The sequence below is a fragment of the Pseudonaja textilis genome, chromosome 2, assembly GCF_049901715.1.
Source record: "Pseudonaja textilis isolate UNSWEBS1 chromosome 2, rPseTex1.2, whole genome shotgun sequence".
In the NCBI taxonomy this organism is placed as follows: Eukaryota; Metazoa; Chordata; class Lepidosauria; order Squamata; family Elapidae; genus Pseudonaja; species Pseudonaja textilis.
Genome location: NC_141991.1, coordinates 46,414,445 through 46,431,207, shown reverse-complemented (window position 1 = coordinate 46,431,207; position 16,763 = coordinate 46,414,445). Strand labels below are relative to the sequence as shown.

At 38.8% G+C, this 16,763-nt stretch overlaps 1 protein-coding gene across 7 annotated transcripts in view; it reads left to right on the top strand.

Annotated features, from left to right (window-relative positions):
* The window catches only part of PLXNA1 (plexin A1), a 391,291-nt gene that overhangs the window by 210,751 nt on the left and 163,777 nt on the right, over positions 1-16,763 (top strand). For all 7 annotated transcript variants that reach the window (XM_087923772.1, XM_087923767.1, XM_026723218.2 and 4 more), the window contains 4 exons: positions 4,319-4,419; positions 10,557-10,680; positions 11,456-11,609; positions 12,634-12,733. In XM_087923772.1, coding sequence (XP_087779898.1) covers positions 4,319-4,419; positions 10,557-10,680; positions 11,456-11,609; positions 12,634-12,733 — 479 coding nt within the window. The remainder of the gene's footprint in view (positions 1-4,318; positions 4,420-10,556; positions 10,681-11,455; positions 11,610-12,633; positions 12,734-16,763) is intronic.

Below are 16,763 nucleotides of genomic sequence, written 5' to 3'. Positions count from 1 at the left end.
GGACCAGCACCAGCAGATGACATGGCTCCCCAAATCAACACAGACTGTGGAAACTTCATACTGGACTTCAAGCGTCTTGCAGTGTGTGCCTCTCCATTCTTCCTCCAGACTCTGGGTCCTTGGATTCCAAATGAGATGAAAAAGTTGCTCTCATCAGAAAAGAGGACTTTGGACTACTGAGCAACAGACCAGTTCTGTTTTTCTTTAGCCCAGGTAAGGCGCTTCTGACGTTGTTTGTTGTTCAGGAGCGGCTTGACAAGAGGAATATGACATTTGAAGTCCATGTCCAGGATCGGTCTGTGTGTGGTGGCTCTTGATGCACCGACTCCAGCCTCAGTCCACTCCTTGTGAAAGTCCCCAACACTTTTGAATGGGCTTTTCCTAACAATCCTTTCCAGGCTGCGGTCATCCCTACTGCTTGTGCACCTTTTTCTTCCACACTTTTCCCTTCCACATAACTTTCTATTAATGTGCTTTGATACAGCACTTTGGGGACATCCAGCTTCTTTTTCAATTACCTTTTGAGGCTTTCCCTCCTTATGGAGGGTGTCAATGATGGTTCTCTGCACAACTGTCAGGTCAGCAGTCTTTCCCATGATTGTGATTCCTATTAAACCAGACTGAGAGACCATTTAAAGGTTCAGGAACCCTTTGTAGGTGTTATGGCTTAATTAGCTGATTAGAGTGGGACACTCTGAGCCTAGAATATTGAACCTTTGCACAATAGTCTAATTTTCTGAGATTGTGGATTTGGGGTTTTCATGAGCTGTAAGCCATAATCATTTCGATTATGACACGGCTTGAACTATCTTGCTTTACATGTAATGAGTCTATCTCATATATTAGTTTCACCTTTTATTTCATTACTGAAATAAATGAACTTTTGCATGATATTCTAATTTTTCGAGTTTCACCTGTATATCCAGCAGAAATTAGTGGCAGTCAGTAACTCTGTTTTCATTAAAGGAGAGAATGAATACAAATTTTACAGGAAAATGAAGTGAATGACCTAGTGGCGGGCTGCTGCCGGTTCAGACTCGTTCTCGCGGACTGGTAGTTACAACCACTGGTACTATGCCGTTCTATTTATCTCACATTTTTGCTCACATGTCCCACCCTCACAGCCCAGCTGCTTCCTGTGCCTCACCCAATCCACTCACCCTAGCTGCTGTGTGCAGGAAATTCCCATGGTTTTGTAGCCGTGCCGCGCTCAAGCTGCAAAGGGGGCATTCATGCACAAGCTTCACATTTTTGGTGAACCAGTTGCTAAAGTATGTGCAACCCACTTCTGGAGTGACCCCATTTCTTAGCCATATACTCAATGCCTGTCTAATTTCTACATAGATGAGGCTCTGTCCATATGGCCAGGAAGGAACTATGGAAAACAAGTTTCTACATTGAAGAGACATGATAGTGAAGTTGAAGCGGAGTATGAAAACGTCATTTGGCTTGTTTGATTTTGGTATATTGGGCCAAGAAGCTGCTGTGATTTATAAAAATTCATGGTCTAGTGCCGTGATGGCGAACTGTGTGTCGGAAGTGGCACACAGAGCCATCTCTGTTGGCACACGAGCCATTGCCCCAGCTCAGTTCCACTGTGCATGCATGCGTGCCTCCTGCCAGCCAGCTGATTTTTGGGTATCTGCCACGCATGCATGGGGGGCAAGGTGCATGTGGGAGGCACATGTGCATGTGCAAGGGGGCAGGTGAGTCATGTGTGCGTGTGTGTGGGAGTTGTAGGTGTCATGTGTGCATACATAGGGGAGCGTGGGGGGTCATGTGCACATGTGTGTGGGGAACACGGAGGGTAACGCATGCATATGTGGGAGGGTCACGCATGCATTGCATTATGGATACAGGTATGTGTGCATGCACATGCATGCACTTTCGGCACGCAATGACAAAAAGATTAGCCATCACTGGTCTAGTGTGACTATATTTTTTCTGATATTCATTGAATACTCTTGGATTGGTTATTACCTTGCAGACATTAGGTGATATAAATATGCTATATTTATCATTACCCTTTGAGAAAGAATAGGATAACATGGAAATCTAAAATGGGGTAAAGATGATTGCCCACATACTTTGGAAAGCTAGGTTAGTATTGTGTTTTGTTAAGGTTGAGAAGATTCAGTTGTTATCCCAACAAGAGATACATGTTGGGAAAGCATTCATACTAGCAAGGCACGCACTAAGCAGTTGTTAGTGTTCTGTTTTGCACCACTCTAGTCTATGTTGTGGAGTATAAGCTCCTTTCATCCATTCCCATCTTCATGATATTTCCTTTTTTCTCTTTTAGAAACATCAGTTGTTCTTAGTTGATGCTCAGGTATAGGTTCCTCTGAGTTGGAAACTGATCGAACAGACCCAGAGTTTTATTTTTTAGACTCGGGAATGTCGCAGGGGAACATTGAGAAAATTGAAAGCACAAAAGATGTGCTTTCTTTTCCTTCTGTTGTGATCAGCAACCTCAAAGAAGTAGCAGGGTGCCTCCAATCATTGACCTTGGACTTAGAAAGAAGCTTGGTATTTGACCTATATTTCATTGACCCTTTTAGGCCCACTGAAGGTATTTGGCTTTAAATACGGCAATTGGGAAGTGTAAAATTATTTTAATCCATGAGCAAAGCAAGCTTGCATTTTGTTCTCCCCCTTATAAAACTACTTAATTTGTATGAGGTTACCTGTACCTTTGTTGACATTCCTACTTCCTATCTTATCTCTTCAAAAAGAAATACCTAATTTTCATATCTAAAATTCTGTTGTAATGTTCAGTTAGATCCTTTTCTGATAATTCCTGAATCAGTCCTTAGGTGATTTCAGCACAAACTATTTCAGTTAGGGAATGTATGCATATGATTTTACTGAAATTTAGCTATTTCATTTCAGCACCATTTCAGGTTTTATAGCACTAAAAATAGTGGGCTGAATTATACTCCACTTTCCACCATGCTAGTGCCCTAGTTGATATGCAGAATGATCATAAGTGAATTATGCTGGCAGATGATGAAGGGATCCCTAATATAATATATGTAGAAGATACGGGTTAGCGAAAACTATAGTATTTCCTAACTGTTTGTGAAGGATTATGGATTTGAGGAAGGTGAAATATTAGTCCAAAAATGGCCACATGCAGATTAACAAGCCCCTCCCCCTCCCCCATCTGCAAATAGCCACTAAAGCAACATGCTTAGATGTGACTTCCTAGGGGAGAATTTCCTAGGGGGGTAATCATATTTGCTGTAACTGTCTACAGTATTTTTAACTACTTTATCAAGGTCCTGCATATTTTCTGGAGTGTAATCCTACCACATTATTTAAAGGTCAAGTGGAGATCTCAGTTTAGGGTGTGTGTGAAAGTATACTTCCCTTGAAATAGCAGAACAAGCTGAAGGAATGATAACATAATTTTGAATTCTAGAATGCTTTCAATGCTAACTGAATTGCTTTCCCCCCTTAATGATTACATTGTAATCGTGTTGTGTAGTCCATGGAGAACAATTGGGGTGGTAGACAAAGAGTCCTCTGCTTCACCTGTTTTCAGTGCTTGCCATCTGTTTCACAAAGGCAGTGGCGTTTTCTTCTGGCAGAAGCAATGAAGTATTCTTTTCAACAGCTGGTTGTCATAACACCCCTTCCCAATTACCTATATCAAAGGAGAATTGAATGTTTAAAAGATGGTTGGTAACCATAATTCCTTCCCCTTAGTACCAATCCATAATGTTATGACATAGTATTAAACAGAGAGAGTTGGTGTTGGGAAATCATTGTCTTGAGTTGCCAAGAAGTGCATTTTTGTTTCAGACAAGACCTCTTTTAAATTATATTAAATTAAATTTATATAATTTATGCACTGGCAAGAACAAATAAACTGGAAAATGCATTGTAATAAAATTATTAAAAAGAACAAGAACTTATGGCAAGTCCAGGTAACAGCACCCCTCCCCACCAACAAATGCAGCAGGATACCTTCCACCCTAACTCAAGGTGTAGAGAACAGCTAGATCTTTAAGGCTGTGAAGAATGCCATCACTGTTGGAGCTGGATGGATCTCAGGAGGAATATCATTCCATAGCATTGGTATTATGACAGAGTGTGGTGCACTTCTCTCTCTTTTAGCTCCTACTTCTGGATTTTTCACTTTTTCTTCCCTTGTAATCAATCAATAAGGGTGCTGAAACTGAATGAACTATTTCCAGTTGTCTGGTGGTAAATGGTGATAAAGAGGAAGCCCTGGGAATTTCACATGAGTAAGAACTGCATCTTGAAAGTCTGTGAAGTAAGACTTTATTTAACACCAGTGCTTGTCCTCCAGGTGACTCGCGTGCCAGTGGAAAGCTGTGAGCAATATACAACATGTGCACTGTGCCTGGGTTCTAGAGATCCTCACTGTGGTTGGTGTGTCCTACATAATGTGTAAGTATGCTGAATTTGGTTTGATTTGGTTTGGGTTGATGGTGTCTCCTTTTTCTCCACACTCCTTTATATTTATTTACAAAAACTTTATTCCATTGTGGAAGCCTTACTTCCGATGTTTTGAATGCTTATAAACCTGTTACAATAGTACAATTAATTTTCAATTTAGTAACAAGGTCATGTACAAAGAAGAATATGGTTCTGTATTGTCTAGATCAGGGGTTACCAACCTTTTGGACCTTAGAGACCACCAAACTCATACTTTTAAATCCGGAGGACCACTAACATGAATTTTTTTAAAAAGGTAATATATTTAATATAAATTTTTTATTTTTTATATTAAATATAAATGTATTATTTAAAAAATTAAATTTTTAACATATAAATATATATATTTAAATATAAAAATGCTTATTTAATTATAACAAATATATATATAAGAAAAGCAGAGCTCCTCCCCCTCAAATCTGGTCTCCTGTCATTTCATATCTCCCCAACTCAGAGGAAAACTCCCTCCTTTGCCAGGTGTGGCTACCTGGAGTTGGGAGAGGGAAGGAGGGCTGGGCTGGAAGTCTCCCCCCACCTCAGGTCTTTAACTCCTGGCTTGCTTCTCCACTACTGCCGCCTCCTCCTCCTCCTCCTCCTCCAGAGATTTCCTCCTCCTCCGGAGATTATGAATTAACTGAACAGCTACACTGATACCCCAGCTGCTCTCTTTCCCGTGGTAAGACTTGATGTGTGGGGAAAGGAGTTGGCGGCTGCTACTCGGTGGTCCTGTGGGCGAGGCGAGTCATCCCGGTCCCAGTTAAGACATACCAGTCACAAACCCAGAATCCAAGCCAAGAGGGGTTGCTTTCCGTGCCAGGAAGAGTGGCAGGCATGGGTGTGCATGGTTCAGCACAGCAGGCAACCTTCACTCTGGGCTGATGAGCCACGTGCTGAGGACCAGAGATGGTTGTTGGGAAGGTGGGGCAACAGGGGTGATACTGGCGGTGGATGACTCATATGCATGTGACATCATGGCATAGGCCTGGCCTGCAAGAGGGTGGGGGTGAAGGAAAAGGATCCTCTGAATTGGTATCATCTCCTACCTCTTGCCTCCATGCATCAAGGAGGTTAAGCAGCTGCCAGCGATACCCTCAAGAGAAGATGTTGCAAGTGGGAGGCTTGTCCCCCCCAGAAGCTTCTCTTCCTCCTCGACAGAAGTGCTCACATGCAAAGCACTCACCGGCCCTCTGGCCCCTGACAAGCCTCCTCCTTCCCACTGAGCAGGTGAGCGCTTCTGGTGAGGAGGAAGAGAAGCTCCTGAGGGCAGGGGCATGGGAGATTGTGGCGTTGGAGCTCTTCCCAGGTGTTTCCTAGCCTGAGAGGGGAGGGCGCGATCTCCTGTGCCCCCCGAAGCTTCTCTTCCTCCTCGACAGAAGCACTCATGCGCAAAGCACTCACTACCCTTCTGGCCCCAGACAAGCCACCTCCTTCCCGCTGAGTGTGTGAGCGCTTCTGGCGAGGAGGAAGGGTCGAGCCTCCCCCTCACAACATCTTCACCTGAGGGCAGCTGCTTCCTGTGGCTCAGGAGGTCCGCGCTCTTCCCACTGCTGCTCAGCCTCCTTGGTGCGCTGAGGCAGGAGGCAGCAGCCACGACACGGGAGACTGCAGGATTGCCCCGCCTCCCCGCCTCAGCATGCTGTGGCCCACCAAAATTTTCTCATGGCCCACCATGGTCTAGATGCAATGTTAACAATAACAATGTACTCAGGATTGAACTGAGGGATCATTTCATTGGTTGTTTCATTGCAGATGTTTCATTACCCATCTAGGTAAGATCATCACTGATTATCATCATCACTGATGATGTTACCTAATTGGTAATGAAACAACTGCAAGAAACAACAAGCTCAGAGAGCATAAAAGAACCCTCATGTAATGTTAAGTTTAGAGACTGAAAGACTTTGTTGCTGCTATATAGATGTTAGTAGTTTTTTTAAGCTTATTTTAATCTCTGGGATGTGCATTTTACTGTATGATCACTAGTGTAATTGTTGCAATTGTTAAATTTCACCAATAAAATAAAACACAACAAAATGTATTAATATTATGTTCTGTGTAACACCTATCATAGTTCCTATCATCAAGCATATGTTGGTATGAAATAGTGTACATAAGCAGAACCTTTGGAAGAGTGTAAATGAGGGAAAGTAGCAAAAGATGCCCATATTAGTTAAAATTAAGTTAAACCATGCATTAAAACAATGTGTGCTAAGGTAAGAAGGACCAATAGAAAAAAAGGAAAATGGTAGAAAGCATAGAGTTGAAAAATGACTGGAGGCCTTGACAAGAGGTGAGTTTGGAGTGCATCAGTCACAATGCTGCTATGAGATCTAATTATTCAGAAACAAGAGACTATTGAACGTGAAGTGACGAGGAAAGAGCCAGAGGAGGAATTCATTTCTAGATCTGTTTATGGGCTTTTGGGGGCACCTGGTTAACCTATAAAAAAAGTAAAAAGCAGGAAGCTGTGAAGTTTTGCTGTCTAATGGAATTCAGTGAAAGAAAATGCTATTTCTTAGTGAAGCACTGCTCTCTCTCTCTCTCTCTCATGTTTATATAATACTGAGTTTATGGAGTTATTATAAGATTGCAATAATAAGATTGAAGTGCTGTGCATACTCATAAAAATGTTATAACTATGATAAGGATAAGGATGACATTATCATTTCTTTTTGTAATGTTGGGAAAATTACTTGTTTTGCTTGAGTGAGCCAGCCTGTCATGTATATTCAACCTTGAATCTCCTATGGTAGGACACCTCAGCAAATTTTTGTATGGATTAAAAAATTCGGCCCACTGTAGTTGTCAGGAATCCTTTATCCTGCTGATTTGCATGAATGTGGAACCAGCACAGTGGGGAATAGAGCAAAGAATTGCTGTTAGGCTTCACCTGTTTATTTCAAGCTGAGAGAAGTAAACCTCAATGTCTGGTATGTATAGTTAGTCTCCTCTTGCCTCTGTGGTAAATGCTTTATGTTGTAAAGCTGATTGATGGCAGCCAGCTCTGAGTTGCCAGTTGTCTACTGCATCGGCAGCTTCTGAGTGTCTGATGTGTGGGTGGCTGAGGACTAAATTCTCTACTTCCTATCTTGAAACACAGCAGGAGTCACCCTCATTCTAGCATAGATTAACACAGACTATGCATTCCCCAAAATAGTTTGCTGCCCTGAAACCACTTGTCCATGATTTATTTATTTACACCAGGTATGCAGCATCTTAATAGTGATACACACATGTACACCTCTATGCATATATAATAAGTTTAGATATTGAATTACTTGGACTAGTGGAAAATGGGCAGGTGGTGGGGGTAATGACATTAATGTAGCATATGTAGTTCTTTCTGCTTGAAAATACTTTATCTTAGTCTACCGTTTAAAGAAAATTTCTTAACACTTTTACAAATGCAATTTGATTGCTCAGCATGAAATGCCAGTACTTGTAGCTAACAAATGTTTCCAGTTATGTTGATTGATGCATCAAATGCAGGTACCCCAATACTTCTTGTTTGTCATATTGGAAAAGTTAAGATTCTTAACTTTTGAAATTGGCTTGAACTGAGGCAATGTTGAGATGCCAATCCCAGAACATTTGGCAACAAGGAAATATTCTTGGGAATCAACTCTAGCCCTGTTTTAGCTGCAGAGGAGTAGCACGAGGAAGACATTATCTTTAGTCTGGTGTTCTTTGAAGATCGTGTGCATCTGCTGCTTATGGATTAAAACTAACTTAGAATTCAGTGTCTTTAACTCAGGAACTGGAGTTCTCATATAGGGTTACCAATGAAAGCATAAAAGAGAAGGGGCAAAACAAAAATTGAAAGACATTAAAAGGGTGATTTTCTTTGGGCTTGAGGGGGAAAAGTTGTTAGAAACTACAGAGTCCTGACTGTTTAGCCATGTGGAGCATTTTAATTAAAATTCAAAGACATCTCTTTCCCTGAAGCATACCAAGGATATAGGTGGAATGTTGTAGTGGCTCAGAAACTCCATTGTGCAGTGTCATGCTGGCACTTGCTAGGGAGATAAATCATTGAGATTACCAAGACCTTGAAAGGTGGAGGTGTATCTGCGTTTACTGTATTGCCCTCTGCTTAATTAAATGCTTTCTATAATGAAATAATGTTATCACAAATGCAGGGAGAAGAAGTTAAAGAAGCCCATTTACACTTACTAATGGAGGCAGAATACCTGGATAGAACAGTGCTACAGGGAGCAGCCGAGTGGCTGCCTTTGATGAAATAGATGGAATATTTGTAGCTGCTTATTTGAAATTGCTTGGAGTTGCTTAATCGAGAGCATAGATGAGTGTGATGAACTGTTAGGCTCAAAAGAAATTGAAGCAGGACTCCAGCTCCATTAAAACCACAATACATGAGGTAGGAAGAGCATGGAATTGATTAGGGTAGGATATTAAAAGATGAGCCCTACAGAAATTTTTTAAAAAGGATCTAATTCAGACATATAAATTGCCCAGGTATAAAGTTACATCAGTGTCACACAGATATTGAGAACTGAATCACAAAATTCCCAGCTTGAATTTTGACTCTGCCGTGAACTTGCTGATTTTTACAAAACCACTACATGATAAGTCACAGAACAGGAACGAGTCTCAATGTTACTCTTTCTTATTCTTACCTACTAGGTAAAAACTTAACCAGTAAGTTACTCTTACTGTTGACTCCTACTTGCGTAGTGAAAAAAGCAGTTTTGACTGTCATATTTTAAGAAGAATGTTATGAGCTAGGATATGTCTGGAGGATGGTGATTTGTATGTTGAAAGATTGTAAGCATTGCATATGCTTATTCTGAGAAGACTTGATTCAGAGTATTCCTCTTTGCATATTTGAAGAACTGTTACAGAGACGAAGGAGCAGTTGTTTATAGTATCCAGATCAACTAGTTCAAATTACAAGACATTTTGTAACTTTAGGAATATTCTCTTAGCTTTTAGATAACCACTATGTTTTGATAGTGAAATGGATTGTCTTTCCTTCTTTTTTTTAAAAAAAAATAAAGGTCTGATTAGCTAATACAGTTCTAAAGGATTTCTTGCATAATCATCATACTGGATGAAATACATATTGAGATTCTTTCCTATTCTGTGACTTACCATGCAGTGGTTTTGTAAAGATCAAGTGCAAAAGCACATGAAGCTCACTGCACACTTGCAAGCATTTATACGAACACTGAATATTAAGAAGCTGTTCAGCATGGTAAGTATTTGTTAGATTATTGTGTTACATAGTTAATAACCCTTGCACAATTGCAGATGAAATTAAGATCCTATCATAAAGATAGTGATTTAACTTTGAGGAGTAATAACATCTACCGATGGGTATCTTTGTTTAAAGGACTAATTTTCAGAGAGAAAGATTGAAATTTAATTTAGCAAGCAAACCAAAACAGAAGAATAAGGCTTGTTCTTATAATTCAGCTTTTATTGCGGTTAAAACATAAATTTTAATAACCTTCTAGAAGCAAACCTTTGTATTATCATTAAGGCTTCCTCTGAGAAGATACACCTATGTTTGTAAAATGTTTCCTTTTACTCCTTTCTCATTAAGATTAATTTTAATGTTGGTAAAATAATACATAAAGCCCATCTTTATTTTTTTTTTCAGTAAGATTCTTTGAAACATGCCATCCTGACCTAGGCGTTAGTTTTCTTATAAACATGGGTGTGGGTTCAAGAGCAAAATATAATATACAAAAATAAGTTGAATAACCAAATAAATATTTCTGTGATTATTTGAATGTGAACTTTCAGTGTGCATTGTGAAGCATGTTTTCAACTGATAATATGTATGGTCTCTTTTATTATTTGTGTAATATAGAAATAGCATTAAGGGCTTTCTCGTTTAGTTGTGCAACTTTTATTCCTTTTCAATTGGAACTGACAAAACAGTTATGAAAGGTGGACTAGAATTTAAATAAAACTAAAATGAACCAGCAGATGAAAATAAGATTGGTCTTTGCATGTAATTAATCATCAAGATAGCAACATGAGAACATTATTAGTTGTAGCTAAAGATTACCACAGTCTTATAGACATTGTTTTTTTGTTTTTTGTTTTGCTTTTTTCCACAGCTGTTCTCGGAAGGAGCGTTGTGATCGAGCTGATGAACACCAACGTTTTGCCTCAGATCTGCACCAGTGTGTTCAACTTACCGTTCAGCCTAAGAATATATCAGTCACCATGTCGGAAGTCCCGGTGGGTCATTTTATTTCAAATTCTGTATAACTATATAAATACTATGTCAGTATATTTCTTTAAGATGGTGAAGTATGTAGGTTTTGTTATAGAATAGAATTCTTTATTGGCCAAGTGTGATTGGACACACAAGGAATTTGTCTTGGTGCAAATGCTGTCAATATACATAAAAGAAAAGATACATTCGTCAAGAGTCAAGAATCATAAGGTAAAACACTTAATGATAGTCATAGGGTACAATAAGCAATCAAATCATAATAGAAAACAGTCAATATAGATCATAAGGATACAAGCGACAAAGTTACAGTCATACAGTCACAAGTGAGAGGAGATGGGCGATAATGAGTGATGAGAAGATTAATAGTAATAGTAGTGCAGACTTTGTGAATAGTTGGACAGTGTTGAGGGGATTATTTGTTTAGCAGAATGATAGCGTTCGGGGAAAAAACTGTTCTTGTGTCTTGTTGTTCTGGTGTGCAGTGCTTTATAGCGTCGTTTTGAGGGAAGGAGTTGAAACAGTTTATGTCCAGGATGTGAGGGGTTTGCAAATATTTTCACAGCCCTCTTTTTGACTTCTGCAGTATACAGGTCCTCAATGGAAGGGAGGTTGGTAGTAATTGTTTTTTTCTGCAGTTCTAATTATCCTCTGAATCTACATCTGTCCTGTTGGGTTGCAGAACCAAACCAGACAGTTATAGAGGTGCAGATAAAATCCTCCCTTTTAAAACAACAACAACCACAGATCATTGAATAGATTTTGTTCTTCTTTTGTCAGCTGGTTTTGCAAGCTTGGAATGTTCCTGATCTCCTGGCTGGTGTGAATTGTTCCTTTGAAGATTTCACTGAATCTGAAAGCCGCATTGAAGATGGCAGAATCTACTGTAGTTCTCCATCTACAAAAGATGTGATACCTATTACCAGAGGACAAGGTGAGTTAATATCATCTCATCATCCTGCAACAGTTAAATATAGAATAAACTGAGTGTACTTAGGGAACTGAATTTTTCGACAAATATTTAAGTAATACAAAAACTGAACCAGTTTATTTTTATGAGTCTATACTTCTTGTAATATTTTTATTCCATTACAAAGCCCTTCTTCCCAGGGTCAGAATTGTTCAATTTTGGCAATGTGAAGATGTGTATACTTCAACACCTAGTTGAATTCCCCAGGGCTGCCAAGGTTAGAAAAGATTGCTCTCGGTAATAATAAGCACTGTCTAAAAATACGTTGTTGTTTCTGTCCCTAGATGGAAGGCAGATAATTTAGTTCTTCTGTTCGGATGGTATAATCTATTCTGACCTCAGATACTCAGGTTGTTTTTGCAATAGAGAAATCTAAATTCCTTAAAATATACCATATTGGCCTGAGGGAGAAGTAATGTGTAAACACAGAAAGAAGGGCAATAATTGAGATGCATATTAATGGAGGGTCTGAAAAAGTCATTGGATATACTAACTTGGATAGAGTAGCTTGAGACTAATCCAGTGATTTTCTGAGGCTAATTTTTCATTGAGGTATATTTGCTACAAATCTTTTGGTTCCCCATTTTTTAAAAATTCAATCAGACACTTTTGCCAATTACATCTTCAGAAAGTTTCCAGATTAGATCTAGAGAGGTATTTAAGGTGGAGAATGCCAAATATAAATTCTGCAGTAGGCAGTTAGAGATCTATTATCAGAGTCTCACCAGCTTTTTTTTAGTTTTGCACTAAGCAAGATTACTTTCTCTCTAAACCATTAAAGTTATCTAGAAAGAAGAAAAGTGGTTTGGATGGATCATGTTCCTCCATGATTAATGTTTTCTCATGTCTTTGTATTCACTGAGACTATTTCTCAGTTCAGTCAGAACTATTTATTCCAATCCAGTCAAATTAAAAGTCTTTATTTTCACAGATATCCATGTCGATCACCAGTTCCTTGATCTCTGTGCTTGCTTTGTTTTCTTTCTAGGTGATAAGCGAGTGGTAAAGCTTTATCTTAAATCCAAAGAGACAGGGAAGAAGTTTGCATCTGTGGATTTTGTATTTTACAACTGTAGTGTCCATCAATCGTAAGTAACCTAAAATACTTGTTATTATGAATGTTTTTGGACTTGCTCTGAAATAAGGCTATGAATAGTGTATAGTAAAAGCAATCAAATGAGAGAAAAGTCAGACACTGTTTTCAGGATTGACATATTTATTTTAAGGAAAATTATACCATTGCTTGGTATAAAATATGATGTGGCCCAAAAACTAGACAACCAAAGCTGCATGTGTGTACTTTTATAACGAATGATTTAATTAAAACCACATGTTGATTCTATAGAGATAGTTATATACATTTCCTTAGGATGTTTGGTATTTAGATTCTGTGAGTGATCTTGTGAAATTTAGTTCGCAGAACTTGTTTATCAGTATTACATAGACTTAGAACATAAATTGAAAAGATTAGTTAATGGGGAAAGATGCCTTAATTCTTGGAAGAACAGCGCTTCCCGTGGGGATGCAGATACATGATTGGCAGTATTATTTAAAGTTGGTGCATCTATGAGAGCTCTTAATTCCTGCATAGAGTTTACAGATCTCATAGCAAAAAATCATTGTGGTGTAGTGGTTAGATAAAGTATTGCAGGCTAATTCTGCTGACTGCCAGAAATTCGATTCAAGATTTGACTTTGTAAACTGCTTAGAGAGGGCTCTAAAGCACTATGAAGTGGTATATCCAGGGCACTCAGAAAGTATTCAACCCCCCCTTCACTTTTGTCAGTTTTGTTATGCTGCAGCCTGATTCTACAGGTGTTGAAGTCCCCCCCCCATTAATCTACACTCAGTACCCTATAATGACAAAGTGAAAACAGAATTTTAGAAATGTCTATACATTTATTAAAAAGAAAAAACTGAAAGATCACATTGGCATAAGTAGTCAGACCACACATTTGCAAAAACATGTGAAACTTAGGTCTGGTGCCTCCCATTTCTCTTGATTGTTGCTGGCATGTTTCTTCTCCTTGATTGGAGTTGACCTGTGGTAAATTAAATGGACATGATTTGGAAAGTCACACACTTCTCTATAGAAGGCCTCACAGCTGACAATGCTTGTTGTAGCAAAACAAAGTCATTAGGTTGAAGGAACTGCTTGCAGAGCTCAAAGACAGGATTATTGCAAAGCATGGATATGGGGAAGGCTACAATAAAATTTCTGCTGCACTGAAGGTTCCTAAGAGCATAGTGGCCTCCCTAATTCTCAAATGGAGGATGTTTGGCACAACCAAGACTCTTCCAAGAGCTGGTTGCCCAGTCAAACTGAGCAATTGGGGGAGAAGGGCCTTAGTAAGAAAGGTGATCAAGAACCCAATAGTCACTCTGACTGAGTTCCGGGATCCTGTGAAGATATGGGACAGAGTTCCAGAAGGACAACCATCACTGCAGTCCTCCATCCATCTGGGCTTTATGGTAGAGTGTCTAGATGGAAGCCTCTGCTCAGTGCAAAACACATGAAAGTCCATTTGGAGTTTGCAAAAATGTACCTGGAGGACTCTCAGACTGTGAGGAACAAGATTATCAGGTCTGGTGAAACCAAGATTGAACTGTTTGGCCTCAATTCTAAACATTGCATCTGAAGAAAACTGAACACCATTCATCACCTGCCCAATACCATTCCCAATCTCAAAGCATGGTGGTGGCAGCATAATGTTGTGGGTGTGTTTTTCAACAGCAGGGACTGGGAGACTTATCAGGGTTGAGGAAGAGCTGAATGGAGCCAAGTACAGGAATATCCTCAATGAAAACCTGTTTCAGAGCTCTTAGGACCTCAGACTGAGCCAAAGGTTTATTTTCCAACATGGAAAATGTATTCATTTTCCAACTACTAGCTAGTTATCACAAAAACACTTAATAGGGCCAGTCTGAATCTTTTTCTTAGGAAGTATTTATTTGTTGGGGAGGCTGGTTGGCGGGCTGAAATGATGAAATGGACAATTATGAATATTGAGAGGTTTTTGTGTAAGCATCATTGAAATAAATGAATTTTTACGTGGGGCCTTTCCTATCTGCTTTCAATATCTTGCTTACATGTTGGGATGGCTGTATTTGTGGTTGCATAATAGAGCTATGCTTCTATAATATTTAACAAATTATTTTCATAGGCAAAGTAACTATTTTAAATCCTATGGAGATTCTCAATCATTCAGGTCATGGTTGTCCCTATGGTGCTTTTTCAAGAGGCAACTGGACTTTCTAGTTTTTCTTTGAAGACGTTTCACTTATCATCCAAGAAGCTTCTTCAGCTTGTCAGTTCTTCAGTTGAACCCTAACCCTAACCTCAATCCTAACCTCAACCCTAAACTCTTGAAAAAGCATCTCTGTGATATTTTAAATTCTGTTGCCAAATGCTGTGACAATAATTTTAGGGAAGATTTCTTTTTAATATTTAGGAAAGTGAAGGATATATTGAGATGCTAGAAGCCTAAGAGGTGCTTAACATACATGCAGTATAATCTATTACTTGATACTAGATCTGCTGAGCAGGAAAGGGGGAACATGCCCGCACTTGTTTCCTGTGAAAATTCCTGCATCCAAGAGAACTCTCTAGTCTAGGGTATAAAAGTTGGATAGCAAAATAGAATAGTCAAAACTCTGATCTGGGTAGCGGAGTGTAAAATATGCACGTAGGAAAGTCCATTGTAGTTTTTCCGGACAGAGAAGTGATGCCAAGGCTACAACTGGGAAATCAGTACACCGGCAGTTCCTTTAGAACTGTGTTTCTCAACCTTGGCTGCTTTAAGATGTGTGGATGTCAATTCCCAGAATTCCCATGTTGGCTGTGGAATTCTGAGAGTTGAAGTCCACACATCTTAAAAGCTTCCAAGGTTGAGAAATGGAGCTTTAAAGAACATATTTTGGCTTCTGAATAGTTGCCAGTAAAGGGGTGGATTGTATAGGCAGGGAAGGAGACAGATTTCTGAGCAGGACTTTCTTTTTTATCTTGATCCTTTTTGGAGAAAATGATGTTTTTTTTTTCAGATTTGGTTTCTCTTTGTTTGATATTTTAGTCTAAAGATATTTCATTGAGGTGTACATTTTTACATGTGTATGAACACAAACAAAAGTGGCTTTATAAAAGAGACAATAAAAAGTATGTTTTGTTCAAGAAAGGCACAATAAGGATGCTGTTTTTAAACATTAATATATGCAAAAACTAAAAAAGAGCCAAAAAAACCTCTGCAATAAACAGCCACTGTTGCTGATTTATGATCAGATTGAATTTCAATTTTAGATGAATTATTTTAAAAAGCAAATTATGGTTTGTATTAATATTTATAAAATCACTTTAGAAATATTGATAACACGAGTTGTTTACAATGAGTTCCTTTGCTGTCATCTGACTTTGAGGTTCATCATAAAGGAAGAAGTCCAATCAAATAAGTTCTCTGAAAAACAAATACATAAATAAATGTTTGTCATTCTATATTAACTTGCAATCACTTAGTATGCCAATTGAATCTCTGTTCAACCTTACATAATTTAGCTTGCTTCTTGCTACAGGATTTGCTTAGACAATATTTTAAAACAGTTTTTTAAATGAAAACTGGTATGTTTGAAATATTTTTTGAAAACAACATGCTCTTTCTTTCTCCTTCATTGAATCTGCCTTAGAACATTCAGTAGGTTGTAAACTTGAAGCATGCATTAGTTTGCTTTCTAGGCTGAAGAATGCAAGATCTCTTATCATTTCTAAAAGTAACGTAGTGGACATAAATTAAATTCTAAGCAATTTTTGCTTCTAATTTGTCAATATAGTGCAGATACACACACACACACACACACACACACACACACACACACACACACACACACACACACACACACACACACACTGAGCATTTGCTTTTAGTGCATACTGCTGTTTATTCATATATTTATTTCATATAAATAAAAAAGAATCAGTTTGGAGTGTTAGTGAAGATCCAGACCCAGAAACCAAAAGACTGAATTCTATTCCTGCCTCAGGCACGATAACCAGCTAGGTGGCTTTGGGTCGGTCATTTTCTCTCAGTCCAACTCAATTTCCAGATTTGTTGTTGTGGGGAAAATAGGAGG